General features: G+C 48.9%; 1 protein-coding gene across 1 annotated transcript in view; it reads right to left on the bottom strand.

Moving 5' to 3' along the window:
* Positions 1–434: 434 nt before the first annotated feature.
* LOC111538319 (serine/threonine-protein kinase MRCK beta) overlaps positions 435–16,466 on the bottom strand; it is an 84,334-nt gene continuing 68,302 nt past the window's right edge. The window contains exons 7-16 of the mRNA XM_026447497.2: positions 15,823–16,023; positions 13,057–13,305; positions 10,432–10,511; positions 8,216–8,382; positions 8,017–8,136; positions 6,349–6,482; positions 4,313–4,555; positions 2,352–2,462; positions 682–926; positions 435–567 (exon numbers count right to left, since the gene is read on the bottom strand). Of these exons, the coding sequence (XP_026303282.2) occupies positions 435–567; positions 682–926; positions 2,352–2,462; positions 4,313–4,555; positions 6,349–6,482; positions 8,017–8,136; positions 8,216–8,382; positions 10,432–10,511; positions 13,057–13,305; positions 15,823–16,023 (1,683 nt within the window). The remainder of the gene's footprint in view (positions 568–681; positions 927–2,351; positions 2,463–4,312; positions 4,556–6,348; positions 6,483–8,016; positions 8,137–8,215; positions 8,383–10,431; positions 10,512–13,056; positions 13,306–15,822; positions 16,024–16,466) is intronic.

Here is a 16,466-nt window from a genome sequence, read left to right as displayed (position 1 = left end):
AAATAAGGCCGGGTGCAGTGGCTCACGCCTGTAATCCCAGCACTTTGGGAGGCCGAGACGGGCGGATCACAAGGTCAAGAGATCGAGACCCTCCTGGCTAAGACGGTGATGGTCTCTACTAAAAATACAAAAATTAGCTGGGCGTGGTGGCGGGCGCCTGTGGTCCCAGCTACATGGGAGGCTGAGGCAGGAGAATGGTGTGAACCTGGGAGGCATAGCTTGCAGTGAGCAGAGATCGTGCCACCGCACTCTAGCCTGGGCGACAGAGCGAGACTCCGTCTCAAAAAAAAAAAAAAAAAAAAGATACCAAACTTCCAAGACTCAAGAATGATGACATTCTATTCCCCCATAAATATATATACCCACTACGGACATACCCACACAAATTAAAAATATAAAAAAAATTTTTTTAATTATAACTTCCATACAAAGTGCTAACTCAGGTACTTTGAACTAATTACCTTTTCATTTTCAGCGGTTAGCTTCTTGTTCTCATCAAATAGCATTGCTCTTTCTCGTTCGTATTTATCTTTTATTGTACCTACCGCCTCCTCCATCTCGTTATGCCTGCCAAGGTGAGCAAGAAACAGTTTTAAAAGCTCGTAACTTCGCTAATATTCATTATCTATGGCATAGGTATCAGCTTTCATCTTCTGAACTGAGGAGCTCATGAAAACCTACCGTTCTCGCCTTGACTTTTCTAACTTATCTTTTAACATCAAGATTTCTTTCTGCAGGGCCAGCTGGTGGCTTTCTGAATCATGCACCTCCTTCTTCACATTTTTCACTTCGAGCACATGGGAGGCCTCACGTCTGACCAATTCCTCTTCATAAAATAAGACTTTCTTCTCCAGCTCAGATTTGATTTTGGAAATCTCTTGCTGGTGCTCTAAAGTGGCACCTGCTCCCCGGCCTCCTTGCTTCATCTGAAGACAAAGGTTAACATAAGTTGACAAACCTCTGTGTCCTCAAGGGTCACATTGTCCTTTCATCCCCTTTCATCCCCAGCAAGTGCAGACACCTTCCCAAGGACCGTGTATGCCTGGACTACACCAGATGATGTAGCTGACCTGGCTAACGTGATCCAGATTCTAGGGAGTCACAGCAGGAGACAGCCTTGCAGGGGGATGTGCCTGGGTCTGCCTGGGACCCCGAAGCTCTGCCCCACACCCTGTTCATTCATGCCTGCAGCATTCTTTTGAGGGCTGACTCTGCTGGGCCCCCTCCTTGTGACTGGGGTGACACTGAGGTCTCTGCTCTCATGCGGTTGGCCGGAACTGACAGCAAATCAGTAAACGGGCGGAGGGGCTGCGCACCCCAGCCAGGCTGCAGGGAGCGGAAGGCGTGCCGGGATGGCTGGGGCAGCATCTGTAAGGTGCTGGCCTATTAAGTGAGGTGTCAGGCTAGGGGCAAAGAACAAGGGCACAGGCTGGAGTGAGGTGGGACGTGCTGGCAGTGCTTGCAGCACGCAGAGAGGCCAGTGTGTCTGGAGTGGCGGGGACAGGAGGGGTGGGAGAGGCACTGCTGGGCTGGAGCAGGCAGGAGGGTGGCTGCTGGACAGCTGTGGAGCCACGGAGGCCCTGACCGCACAGGAATGTGATCTGGCTTTGGTCTGCCAAGCTCACTCTGCCTGCTGTGCAGAGAGGAGACTCGAGGGCTGAGAAAGGAGCAAGAGCCTCGGGCACCACACGCTGAGGTCCAGCCAAGCCACGCTGCCACAGAGGAACAGCATCTCGGGCCCATGTCCCAGAGGAAGAGCTACCAGATCACCGAGGTGAAGGGAGAGGGCAGACCCATCACACGCAGCCCACACATGAGGAGACCCAGGCCACGCTATACTGCCAAGGAGATCCGCCCCCAGCCCCTCGCCCACTCGGCCGCTGCGGCCTTCCCCACTCCCGCCCTCTGCGGCCTGCCGGCCACCCTCCAGCCCCACCAGCAGGCCCTGACTGATGGCCAGTCTGTTTCCTCCCCAGTCAGTAGCAGGCTTTAAGGAGCTTTTCCAAAACTCAACTGCACTGAATTTAGACTACCACGACGTGAAGAAGGCTATGAACCGACGGCGCTGGAGCAGGAAATGAGCCGGTTAGATATTAGTTTCCTAGGACTTATAGTGAACTGCCTTAAACTTTTATATAAGAAAGGAAAGAAATGAACTTGGCCTTTAAAAATGAAAGCAGTCACAAAGGCAGGGGTCACACCCCCCACCTCTCCACACGCGGGTCTTCCCTCAACAGCCTCAGTGACACTCAGCCTGGACCACACATTACACAAGGTGACTTCCACGTGGTGGCATCAGCAAAGATGAGCATTCCTCTCGGTTAAGGGCAGAGACCCCCGCCCAGCACTACCTTGAGGGTCTCCAGCTCGCTTTCCATTTGCTTGCAGAAGTTCTCACTGTGCTCACGAAGCTTGCGCTCCTTGGAGGCCTCAGCAACAGCATCATCAAGCTGAGCTTCCAGCTACAAGAGGAAGATCCGGTTTCTATTAACACAAAGCGAGCTCCACTTCACCAGTTACAGCAGCACCCACGGGACCTCTACAAGAACAAGACCTCAAAGGAGTTTTGAGCGTGTTTGCCCTTCATCAAATCTTACCACAAATGGAAGTTTGAGGAATACACTTCAGGGTTCAACTGGGATGGTTGGTTAGTAATAAAGCAAGGTTCAACTCTAGCTTAAAATGATACTTTTGAATTTCAAGAAAGATAAATCTCTTGAAATTTAAATTTCACTGATTTGTGAAAACAAGTACTTTTGATATCTGTAGAACTGGAATTCATTAATTAAATGGGCCATTTCAAACACGCACAAGAGCGAGCAGAACAGCAAACCCGCGTGCTGCACCCAGCTTCGGCAGTGAGCCCTGGAGCCAAGCCCGCTTCATCTCTGCCTGTGCCCAAACCACTCGAGGGCAAATCCCAGGCACTGTTATCACTTCCCCCATAGGGGGAATGCTAATTCCTCATTAGGGGTATCACTAACCTCAGTTTTAACTGCCTATAACTACAAATATATTTGGGTTGCAAAATAGACTAAGAAGAAAACAAACAGCTCCTCTGTGGCTAAAGAACAAAGAACCCTGAACTTGAAAGGAGCAGGAGCATGTGCTTCCAGGCCTTCTCATTCATGGGATTTATCAAGGAAATTTTAATAGAGTTCTAAACTAAGCATTGCTTAAAATATGTCACAGCAGAACACTTGGAATACCTAGGGCAGCAGGGGGCTGAAAACCCCTGGGGTCCTGAGACGTTGTCAGGGGTGTGCAGGGCCCTTCCTCTCCTAATTAGCTATATGTGGGAGCCAGGATTTCTTCATGTACTTTATCCCGAACAGCGCAGCAAAACAGACTGAAGAAACAGCCATGAGAACTCAACCGTTTTCCATTCAGCCAGATATTAAAGAAAAGCTAACAAAATGTAAAAAATGCCATTCTTCTTGCCACATTTTTAAAGAAATAGTTACTTTTCATTAAACATGTTACATATGTTAACATGAAATGGGTTTTCATTGTATTAACAAAATTCTGTTTTAATTTCTGCCATGGTGCACGTTGAGAGCTGTAGCCTGCATAAGAAAGCTCTCTGGGGCTGCAATCATTCCAACAGTGTGGACGAGTGCTGCGTCAAGACACTTCAGAGGCGCTCACCTCAGCAGGCGGCCTCAAAGTGTGCTTTGTCGTGATTTGCCTTTCATATATACGTATTTTTTTTTTTTTTTTTTTTTGAGAGGGGAGTCTCACTCTGTCGCCCAGGCTGGAGTGCAGTGGCACAATCTCGGATCCCTGTAGCCTCCACCTCCTGGGCTCAAGCGATTCTCCTGCCTCAGCCTTCCGAGTAGCTGGGATTATAGGTGACCGCCAGCACGACCAGCTGATTTTTTTGTTTTTTTGGTAGAGATGGGGTTTTGCCATGTTGCTCAACTCCTAAACTCAACGATCCAGCCATCTCGGTGCCTCCTACAGAGCTGGGATTCCAGGCGTGAGCCCCGCACCCGCCCGTGATCTGCCTTTCTACTGCCACCTGCCCTGTGTGGACTTATTCACATAAGCCAGGCCGCATCATAGCACAGTACAAACACCCTCTATTTACTTAAAAGAGAATTAAAGAAAATCAGCACCACAAGAACCTTATTGTAATTTCACCGATATTGAGGGACGAGAACAAAATAAATGCTCAGCCCATCAACTTACTTGGCTCCACAGAAAATTTCCAACCCCTTTTATACTAATGCAGCCCAAGATTCCAAAGACGTTTTATAAAAGTCACACAAAAGTCCAGTAGATACCATCCCTGAACCATCCCCAGAGCTACCTCTTTCCTGAGCTTCTCGGCTCTCCGCATCTCCTGCCGCATGGCGTCCACCTTCTGCGTGGCCACCTCCATCTCTTCCTCCTTGTCCCGCAGCTGCCGGGACACCTTCTGCTTCTGGGCACGGAGCTCTGCCATGCGCTCATTCAGCTCCGAGAATTCCTGCAGGGCCAGCTTTCGCTGCTGATGGGCATCTTTGAGTTCCTTGGCTTGGGATTTCAACCGCTCTGAGGCTTCAACCAGTTGCTGAACAAAAACAATTACAGATGTTTTATGTTTGCCTAACAAAGGCTTGGAAGGCTGGAGGTTTGGTCTTCCACGATATTGAGGAGTTAAAAGCAACAGCCAGTGCTGGTTACAGATTAGAGCCACAGATCTGAGAAATTCCCTGCTTGGAAAAAGACCTATGCTCTGTCTCACGCCACCCACATAGGCAATGGGAAGGCCGCCTGGGCTCAGGTGCTGAGCACCAACTGCACACCAAGAAAGGCCCCACAGGCTGGGCACAGTGGCTCACACCTGTAATCCCAGCACTTTGGGAGGTCAAGGTGGGCAGATCACCTGTGGTCAGGAGATGGAGACCATCCTGGCTAACATGGTGAAACCCTGTCTCTACTAAAAATACAAAAAAATTACAGCGTGGTGGTGGGCGCCTGTAGTCCCAGCTACTCAGGAGGCTGAGGCAGGAGAATGGTGTGAATCTGGGAGGCAGAGGTTGCAGTGAGCCAAGATTGCGCCACTGCACCCCAGCCTGGGCGACAGAGCGAGACTCTATCTCAAAAAAAAAAAAAAAGCCCCACAACCACGCAGGCGCAGCGTGCTTACAGGAGGACGCCTGGCTCCATAATGTCAGCCTCTGCCCGACGTCGCCTGCAGAGCCGCAAAGCTGAATGAAGCATTTGGGCACTCAATCTAGTTACTTCAACATAAGCAAAATCAGAAAAGAACACATAGACACAAAGTGCTGAAGGTGAAGTCAAAGTGAAGAACTGCATAAAAACAATTGCTGGACAGCCTGCCCTTCACTGGAGACTGATGTGCGGATGTTGGCTGTTACTCTGCACTCTGCACACTGATGACCCTGACCTCCCTGCAGCCCATCTGGTCAACTATCTGGCAGTTCAGTCACTGTTGCACCTGCTGGTCTGAGATGGAAGCAACAAGACCCTGAGCAAGCTGGCAGAGCAGCTGTCCACACGAGGACGGGAGGCCTCCCCAGGCCTCTCTGGGCCCGCTGGGAGGTACTATGACCCTGTCAAGCAATGAGGTGCCACACACCCCACACTGCACTTCGACAAGTCACTCAGGTGGATGCCATCACAGATTATCTTAAGAAACAATTTGGGTTTGATACCTGGTACATTTTAGAGAACAGATCACAAACTACAGGTTCAAGGATAACATGTATCAATTAATGTACTTTAGAAAACATATATATAATTGTGTTACTAACATGCTGGCACCTGAGCATAAAAGTTTCCCATATATTACTAAAAATGAAATTTATAAAGGAATTACGGGGTGAAATCACCCAGATTTTAACACAGGGCCTCTGCTGCAGTTCCCTGTCATTACTAAGGGGCCCTCTCTAAGAGCAGAGGAGAGAAGGGGAGGGCCTGGCTCCAGACACAGCGTGTGTTGCCACGGCCACCATGCCCTATGGACATGAGAAGGAGGAGAAGGAGGAGCTGCACAAGGAAGGAGGAGCTGCACAAGGTAGAATGCAGTGGGGTGCTGCTTTCTCTGTGGGTCTGAAGTGGAGACTGGAAAGGCTGATTGTGAGTTGGATACTCGCTGTGGGCGAGGGGGTGGAAGGCACCTGCCACTGGGACCCAAGCTCTGCCAGGCGACACAGAGGCTGTGCAGCAGGCAGGCGTGGCAGGGGCCCCGGGGCCACGCTTGGCCCTGGTGTCCTGCATGCAGCAGGGACAGCCCATGGGCAGAAGTCCCAAGAGGTCTTCCATCGTCTGCATGAACGTGACCTTACAAAACTCTGCAAGGTCCCGTAAGCCTTTCCCACCCCGAACCGAGCCACCTACCTTATGCAGCTCCTCCTTCTCCTGCCGGACCACGCGGTGCTGCTTCTCCAGCCCCCGCAGCCGCTGTGTGGAGTCCTCACGCTCTTGGCGAAGCGCCACTGTGTCCTCAAGCTGTCGCTCGAGCCTGTTTGAATCTGGGTAAAAGGGGAAATAAACCGTGTTCCTTTATGTGCAGTGACTACATGCAAACTTTACGTTAGATGACTTACTGATAGGAAATTATTTAATAATTCACAACACTCTTTTCCATTCAGAGGTTTTTTTTACTTACACACACACACAGACACACACAGACACACACACACACAGTGTCATGGGCAGAGCTACCTGCATGTGCTGAACAGGCTCCCTAGACTTTGATCCGACAGGAATCTCCTCTGAGGACTGGGAGCCCTTGGGTGGCACACACATTCATCTGCTCAGTCCCTCTAACCTGTGTCACCCAGCATAGTGCCTGGCCCTTGTCCTTTCAGTGTGCAAGAAAGGTTTATTTAGTAAGCGACTCAATCAAAGAGTCCATTTTTGGATCAGGACAGTGGGGTTCCTGATATGAAACGCAGAGAAGGTGAGAGATTCGAAGTGTGCTTTGCAGGTGAAGGTCAACTGCAGAGCCAACCTGTGTGAGGTTAAGGCTTAAAAGGGATTGGAGTCACGCTGGGCGCGGTGGCTCACGCGTGTAATCCCAGCACTTTGGGAGACTGAGGTGGGTGGATCACGAGGTCAGGAGATGGAGACCATCCTGGCTAACACAGTGAAACCCCGTCTCTACTAAAAACACAAAAAATTAGCCAGGCATGGTGGCGGGTACCTCTAGTCCCAGCTTCTTGGAAGGCTGAGGCAGGAGAATGGCGTGAACCCGGGAGGCGGAGCTTGCAGTGAGCCGAGATTGCACCACTGCACTCGCTGTGGGCGACACAGCGAGACTTCGTCTCAAAAAACAAAACAAAGCAAAGTGATTGGAGCCTTTAGGGAACTTTGATAACCTAGGAACCACCAAGAGAAAGTGGTGACGGCAGGTCTAGCATCTATAACACCGAGGAGCAGGCCAAGTCACTGATTAAGCTTTAGGAGGAAAGCAGCTCTAGGAACTGTCTGCGAGCCACAAAGAGGAAAACTGTAATGGAGAAGCAGAAAATAGCCAGATAACGTACAGATAAAATATCAGGAATTGATTCTAGCTGGTGGCTATAAAATAATATCATTAGAACTAATCCAGCTGGGGCTGGGCACGGTGGCTCATGCCTGTTAATTCCAGCACTTTGGGAGGCCGAGGCGGGCAGATCACCTGAGGTCAGGAGTTCAAGACCAGCCTGGCCAACATGGTGAAACCCTGTCTCTACTAAAAATACAAAATTAGCCGGGCGTGGTGCCACATGCCTGTAACTCCAGCTACTTGGGAGGCTGAGGCAAGAGAATCGCTTGAACCCAGGAGGTGGAGGTTGCAGTGAGCTGAGATTGCACCACTGCACTCTAGCCTGGGGGACAAAAGCGAAACTCCGTCTAAAAAAAAAAAAAAGAACTGACCAAAATTTCAGAACTCTAAATAAGCTTGCTAAAGCTAAAGCTTTTTTTTTGCTTTCTCACCTTATGAAAAGGACTCTGAAATTCCCTTTTAAGAGAGTAATGACCAAAAACAGAGACTAAGAGGTCATACTTTTTAAAACATACCTGCTATTTTATTTTTCAAGCGTTCGATTTCTTCATTTAGCTTTTTGATTTCTTTATCTCGGTTTGAATTGCTGAGGGCCCGAGATGAGCCGTGGAGGGACTGCACGGTCTGGGTGGACTCTGAGGGATGGAGAGACAGCGTGAGGTGCAGCCCGGCCACAGCACCCCCTCCCGGCCCCAGAGCCGACGCCGCCCTCACCTTGCAGTTTCCTGCTCAGCTCCAGCTTCTCCTGTTCCAGCCTCCGAATCCTCCTCTCGTAAGCTTCCATCTGCAGGCTGTGCTCCAGGTCCCGCTGCACATCCTCATCTTTGGTTAATGTGTTGGACTGCATTATGTTCTTCAGAGAGCCTCGATCAGAAAAACAGCTGGGAAATCAAGCAACAGGTTTTGATCTACTGAAAATTCAGCGATTTCATCAGCATTTTCAAACTTCCTAGGGTGAAATGTAGTCTTTTTAAATTGGCAAACAAAAATACCCAAGAAAAGACTTTATTGTTTATGGAGCCAAAGTTAGATAAGTGACCGGATGGTCAAGGACACACTGACAAGAGCACTCCCCACTGCTGGGCAAAGCAAGCACCTCTGCAAAAGAGGGGAAATGGCATTTCTGAATCATCCCTCACACTTAACTAAATGCAGAACCAGAAAGCATGGATTTTGCATAAAGCAAGGCTTAAAGGGCAGCCCCAGCTCTTGTCTGGAGGTCAGCGGTGTGCACGGACCATTGAGAGCTTCCTGCTTTGGCCACCAACTGGCCAAGCAATCCTGGACAGCTCTTTCAACCCTTCTTCCCCTGCAGGCTAAGCCACCAACTCTAGCACTGACCAGCATGCTAAGCCCCCTACCAAGGACCAGACCACTCGATGACGCACACATCCGAGGCACAGGCTGAAGCCCAGGATGGCTCCCATTTAACAGCTTAATTCTTGGGCTGCTTTAGGAGTTACTTAGTCCTGCTTAGCTCTTTATGTGACAATGAAGTCAGGAAAATTTTGAGCTCCTATGCTGAGTCCCATAAAGGCACCCAGCCCCCTTTACAGAAGACCTGGTCAGTGTTTCTCCACAGGTGGTCTGAGGGTGCTGGGCTGCTCTAGCCCTGCGGGGTCTGTCAAGAGGAGAGCTCTAGGCCTATCTGGCCAAGCTACAGCCATGGGCATGGGACCTGCAAGTGTAACAAGCTCTCAGTGAGCTGGGATGTACCAGAAAGGTCAAGAACCTCTGCACCGGGGGCTGGTAAATCAATATTCCCACCCAGACAGCCTCCTGTGGACTGGAGGACAGCAGCGTCACTGTGGCTTATGGGCTGTGTAACCCTGGCCTCTCACACCAAAAGAGATTTCCTCCAAGCTAGAGTAGAAATACGGGGATGTCGGCCAGGTGTGGTGGCTCATGCCTGCAATCCTGGCACTTTGGGAGGCCAAGCAGGGCAGATCACGAGGTCAGGAGATCGAGACCACCCTGGCCAATATGGTGAAACTCCATCTCTACTAAAGTAAGATTAGTCAGGCATGGTGGCGGGCACTTGTAGTCTTGGCTAATCAGGAGACTGGGGCAGGAGAATTGCTTGAACCCAGGAGGCAGAGGTTGCAGTAAGCTGAGATTGCGCCACTGCACTCCAGCCTGGGCGACAGAGCAAGATCCCGTCTCAAAAAAAATAAAATAAAATAAAAAAAGTGTGGGTATATCCCCCTCCCAAGACATTTTCGACTGTGGTTCCAGTTGCCAGAAGACGCTGGGAATCAGATTCTGTGGCACAGTGGGAGCTTCCATTGTCTCATTTCACCTCCCCCACCTCCCTTTCTTCCTAACCCCTCTCCTCTCGGCCCCAGTTTCCTTTTAAAATAGAGGTGGACCATCTCAGGCGATACGAATTTGCAGAGGCCCATTTGGGACAGGGGCCCACGGCACACAATCCTTACAAAGGGCAGCAGAGTGCTCTGACGGAAGCCAGCTCTCAGCTGAGTGCGTGTGGCAACTGTTCTGCTTGCTGCGGCCACCGACTGGATCAGAGCTAACCCTGCCAATGGTGGTGGCCTATTGGTCAGGGGTCGGCAAACTACGGGCTCTGGGAGAAATCCTGCCTGGGGCCTGTTTTTGCACCATCATGAGCATGAATGGTTTTAATATTTTTAAAGGGTTGTACAAAGAAGAACATACAACAAACGCCATGAAACCTGAATTCTTTACGACCTGGATATCTGTAGAGAAAAAACCTGCAACCTTGCTGTGGTAACACCTGTAGTCATCAGGTGTGTATATTTTAAGAACAAAAACTCATCTCCATCTCCCTTAAGTAATGGCCTCCCAGCGCACACCCCACCCACCAGCCCGCTCCTAGGGACAGAGTGTGGTGTCTGACTGTTCATCTACCACAAGGGAAGGCTCTCCCTGGGGAATGATAAATCCAGACATACCTTTCTGTTGTGAATGTAAAACCAATGAATGGCAAATGTAATCCAGAAAAGCCTGTGTGAGAACCAGGAGGTAATATTTCCTGCATAAGAACATACACAACACAAATGAAATCTACATTCAAACGAACAGGTAAAAAGAGGAAAGATGGTTATAGTCATGGTGACGGGAGGCACTGGGCAGAACACGTGGCCTTGGAGAATGCAGATTCCATGGTGTCCTCTGCAGGGGAGCTGAGTATGGCAGATCTGTCTTTCTCAAGCCTGGCCCCATTTGCTGTATGTACAATAAAGCTCACAGGATACATGCACTGATTTTGATGATGACAATGGCACAGGCCGTTACCAGGTTAGTGATTTTCAAAGACTTCTTAAAGCCACAGAATCCACTGCTTAACACAACTGTGTGCAGAGCTCAACAGTGTGGACAGGCATGCCCCTCTGAGGACACAGGACAGAGTTCTTGACCTGAGACAAGAGGCCCCAAGGCAAAAAGGAACCCAAAGGTAAACTATTTTAGATAAGTTTATTATAACTCTGTTTTTCATTCTGAGGATCTTCCTTTATTAAAAACTATAACCAGGGGCCAGGCACAGTGGCTCATGCCTGTAGTCCCAGCACTTTGGGAGGCTGAGGTGGGTGGACTGCTTGAGACCAGGAGTTCGAGACCAGCCTAGGCCAACACGGTGAAACCCTGTCTCTACTAAAAATACAAAAATTAGCTGGATGTGGCGGCGTGCACCTGTAATCCCAGCTACTCAAGAGGCCAAAGCATGAGACTTGATTGAACATGGGAGGCTGAGGTTGCAGTGAGCTGAGGTTGCATCACTGTACTTCAGCCTGGGTGATAGAACGAGATCAGTCTCAAAAAAGAAAAAATATAAGCAAAGTTCTTTATCTGAGAAATTTCAGTGTGGAAGGAGTTGGAGTCTGGAGTTAGAGTCTAAGAAAACAATCCTTTCAACGACAACAATACCTTTCTCAGCCTTTTCTCCACGTGGTCTAAAGTTCAGCCCTTATTTTGAATGTGAAGCCATCAAAGCAAGTATTCAGTGCAAATAGATTTAACTTTTCTTTTTTTGAGATGGAGTCTCGTTCCGTCACCTAGGCCGGAATGCAGTGGCGTATTCTCAGGCACTGCAACCTCCATCTCTTGGGTTCAAGTGATTCTCCTGCCCCAGCCTCCCAAGTAGGTGGATTACAGGCACCTGCTATCATGCCCGGCTAATTTTTGTATTTTTAGCAGAGACGGGGTTTCACCGTGTTGGCCAGGCTGGTCTCAAACTCCTGACCTCGTGATCCGCCCACCTCATCCTCCCAAAGTGCTGGGACTACAGGGGTGAGTCACCACGCCCGGTCCAAATATAACTTTTCCATGACCCTACAAGGAGTACTTCATAGTTTCTAAGAACCTCTGTTCCTCCTATTAAACTACTAGGAGTTTCCCCAGGTTCTTGGTCATTCATTTCGAGAGGTCCTGGGAATCAACCATACAGAGTGAATGATGATGCTTCAGTGTAAGAAACTCTCTAAATTAACAAGCAACAAAGAAGATTTTCCTTTTATTTGGTTAAATTGCAGTTTGTCCATCCCCAGACAAGTCACACATGTATGGGTTTGATAAGAACAAAATAATTTTATGAGATATGAGCAAAATTCTCCAGGACCAAAGGTACTGGCTAATGCATCAAAGAGGCCCTGTCAGAGCCGATGGGGACACCAGACGAGTCCCACAGCCAGAACCCAACTCTGAAAATCCTGATCTTAAACATCAGTGTGGAGACTCAACATCTGTTATCGTCATCTTTGTTCTGAATTCTTGCTGTATAAAGAAACATCAATGCAGACACAAAGCACTGTAATGTTAGAAAGATTTAACGTGCTCTCACATGCAGGGGAAAGACCAGGAACGGAGAGGCTGCCACACTGCCTGTGGGACTGTAGGCTGAGCTCATGTCTTGGCGTCTTTCAACCTAAAAAACCTAAAATGCGGTGACAGGGCTGCAGTGAAGCTCTAATACAATGATGTATGTGACACTGCTTTGAAAAGTATCAAGTAGGCCGGGCACGGTGGCTCACGCCTGTAATCCCAGCACTTTGGGAGGCAGAGGTAGGTGGATCATGTGGTCAGGAGATCGAGACTATCCTGGCCAACATAGTGAAACCCCGTCTCTACTATAAACACAAAAATTAGCTGGGCGCGGTGATGCATGCCTATAATCCCAGCTACTCGGGAGGCTGAGGCAGGAGAATGACTTGAACCAGGGAGTCAGAGGTTGCCGAGAGCCGAGATCGCACCACTGTACTCCAGCCTGGTGACAGAGCAAGACTCTGTCTCAAAAAATAAAAAAAAAGTATCAAGTACCGTGAAAATAAAAGCAAAAGTACTGCTGTTGAGTTCCAAAACAAAAGAGTTGTTTAACTCAATTTTACTCAAACTGAGTCATCCATCATTTTTTAAAGGAATATTAATGACCCAGCTGAAGACTGGAATAAAAAGCACACTGTGTCTTAAATGCCAAATTTCACAGCTTTATGCTGTACTGACTTGATGAGCAACGCCCTCAACACAGCCCCGCGTGTCAGACGCACAGCCAGCAACCCTGAGATCGGCACTTTCCCACTCACCGTGTTTCTCAGCACATCGTCGTCCACGTCGAAGTTGGATGTGTCAGAGGGACTGCTCACGTCGGGAATATAAGGTGCTTCTAGGTTTCGTATATTTTCCCAATTTAGACCTTCAAAAAACGCATGCTTTTTGAAATCCTCTATTCCATTCTGCCCCAGCCGGCGCTCTCTACTGCAGATCAGCCTCTGGATGAGGTCCTTCGCTTCTTCAGAAACATCCGTGACATGGGACGGGAACTGGAATCGCTCCTGCAAGGTGTGGCAAAAACGCCAGTGGACAGGTGGACGCACTCAGAGAGTTTAAGGTGTACGGACATTATAGGAAACAAAGTAGAAATGGTAGCTCCAAAGCAGGTCGCTTTTTATTTCATGGGAACGAAATGCAATCCAAAGCTAATAAATTTCCATTCCCAAAAGGCAAACAAGAAAATCAGTGGTCCTTCTGGTTTTACTTGTTGTAGACTTGGGACCACATTGCAAGTAAATGACACATTTTTACCTATGGAGGTGGCAAGGAATGTGGGAAACGTGCCGTGTGCGGCAAGAGGGACAGGCGCAGCCCCGTCAGAACGCACAGTGTAAGGTGTAAGCGTCATGGCAGTTCCGCTTCTGGAAACTCACATTACGAAAGCAGTCGCTAGGAGGAAACACAACATGCACTGTATTCTGACCAAGAAAACTGCAAATTACCTACATGCCCATCAAAAAGGAGACTCGTTAAAAGAGATACCGGTTGGGCACAGTGACTCACGCCTGTAATCCCAGCGCTTTGGAAGGCCGAGACGGGCAGATCACCTGAGGTCAGGAGTTCCAGACCATCCTGACCAACAAGGTGAAACCCCATCTCTACTAAAAATACAAAAATTACCAGGCATGGTGGCGGCCTGTAATCCCAGCTACTTGGGAGGCTGAGGCAGGAGAATCGCTTAAACTCGGGAGGTGCAAGTTGCAGTGAGCCAAGACCACGCCACTGCACTCCAGCCTGGGTGACAAGGGCAAGATTCCATCTCAAAACAAAAAAGATGGGGCACAAAGAAAAAGGAACATGTCCGTGTGCTGATACAGAAAGACACCAAAGATACAATGACAAAAAACTGTTTATATGTAACATGATGCCACATATCTAAACACACACATGCACACGCGCACACACACACACGTGCTTAGGTCTGCTGAGGCCACACACCCTCATGGTAGAGTGGGCTAAGGGCTGAGCCACCACCTTTGTCATCTACAGAAAGGAACAACAACGTCACCTGCTTCACGAGGTGCCTGACCCAAGCGCCCACAGGTGGTCAGCACTCAGTGACTGCTGGCAGGCTCTAAGTAACAATTAAGTCCCAATTGTTACTTTTAACAGAATTTGTCATTAAGAAGTGGATGAGGAGATTTTCATTACCTATAATATGCATTTTTGCATTGTCTGAAGTTTTTATAGGGGTATATATTAATTTATAAATAAAAAATATGCTTCTACTTTGGGAAACACATTTTTTAAAACTGTAACTTTTGCTTTGATTTGGAGTTAAATGGAAAACCAGTTACCACTTTAGTGTTAACCTGCTCACTATGAGAGCAAACTGTGGGAGACACTGGCTGGAGGACAGGCCGGCACTCAATCAGGACCATCCTGGGATCTGCGTGTGCACAGGAGGGAAACGCTATGAGCATGCTGGTAGAGAGGGTGAAATCGGCATTAGAAAGACACATGACTCTCTGGGCGAGATGGCTCACGCCTGCCATCTCTGCACTTTGGGAGGCCGAGGCGGGTGGACTGCCTGAGGTCAGGAATTCGAGACCAGCCTTGCTAACATGGCGAAACCCTGTCTCCACTAAAAATACAAAAAAATTAGCCAGGTGTGGTGGCAGGCACCTATAATCCCAGCTACTCAGGAAACTGAGGCAGGAGAATTGCTTGAACCTGGGAGGTAAAGCCGAGACTGCAGCATTATACTCCAGCCTGGGCAACAAGAGCAAAACTCTGATTAAAAAGAAAAGAAAAAAAGGCAGGAGAATCGCTTGAACCCAGGAGGCGGAGGTTGCAGTGAGCCGAGATTGCGCCATTGCACTCCAGCCTGGGTGACAGAGTGAGACTCCGTCTCAAAAAAGACAGACAAATGACTAAGGAAAAATTTTTAAAAGAAATAAAAAATATCAGACAGAAGAGAAAATGATAAAAAGGAAAACAAAGGAGGTGGAGAGAGGTGACATGGAAGTAAAAGTGAACAGTTCGGAAAGGGAAGGAGAAGAGAAAACAGGATGGGGAGGATGAAGGGCTCCACCATCTGGAGACGTGATCATTTACAGGGACTGATTTCTGGGGAACAGACTTGAGAATCAAAGTTGACATCTAACCAGTGAATCTAGAGCCACATGACAAGGGCCCACCTGGACCCCCCCACTGGCTAATCCCGGGCGCCTCACTCCACACGCCTATGCAGACGACGCGTCTGTCTACAGAAACCTGCCTCCCCTCCAGGAAGCCAGCTTGGAGTAGGCCAGCATCCTTCCCCTGAGAGTGGGGGGGGGGCGTCACCCTCAGAACCTCCTTCCCCTTCCTTTGGCGTCCACATCTCCTGGTGTCGACCCCACCTCCGGATGCCTTCTCCAATGTCTACTCCAGTCTGCCTGTCCCCAGTTTGGTCTAAACCCTGACATCTCTTCCTGAACTGCTTGCGTCGCTTCCTAATGGATATTCCTGCACTAGTTGTGCTCTCTGTACTTTAGGCCTGAGCCAGGTACCAAAAGAAAAATGCAATGTCTTACTTCATGGTTCATGATCTTCCCGTAGGTCTCCACGAGTGACTCCGCATAAAATGGCGTTTCTCCATAGAGCATCTCATACATGCAGACCCCCAGAGACCACCAGTCACACTCGGGCCCGTATTTGCCCATGCCGTCCTCCATCGCCTGCAGGATCTCCGGCGAGATGTAGTCAGGTGTGCCCACGGCCACAGAGGACTGCACCTTAGGGGAGAAGGAGGTGCTGAAGGAAACCCTAGGGCACCTACAATCACATATTTCCAACTACTTTCTCTAAAATATAGCGGAGGCAGAAAATGAAATAATTATAGAATAAAACTGATGAATGATCGTGTTTTTTAAACCCACTAATTCAAGCTGAGTCTAGTGGCTCCAGCCTGTAGCCTCAGCTACTCGGGAGGTTGAGGCAGGAGAACAGCTTGAGCCCAGGAGCTCAAGGCCAACATAGGCAACATGGGCTCCAACCCTGTCTCTAACGAAACAAAACAGAATTTAAAAACCTCAATAATGTAAAATTCAATGCAAATACATATTCTCTTGAAGCACTAAACATTATGCAGCTCCCAGAACACATGAAACTCTTGTACACATGGTCTGTCAATACCCAAATACCAGCCACAGCCCCAAACAGTGCCTCTCCAATCCCC

The sequence above is a fragment of the Piliocolobus tephrosceles genome, chromosome 6, assembly GCF_002776525.5.
Source record: "Piliocolobus tephrosceles isolate RC106 chromosome 6, ASM277652v3, whole genome shotgun sequence".
In the NCBI taxonomy this organism is placed as follows: domain Eukaryota; kingdom Metazoa; phylum Chordata; class Mammalia; order Primates; family Cercopithecidae; genus Piliocolobus; species Piliocolobus tephrosceles.
Note: the sequence above shows the minus strand (reverse complement) of the source record. Positions and strands in the feature narration are given on the sequence as shown.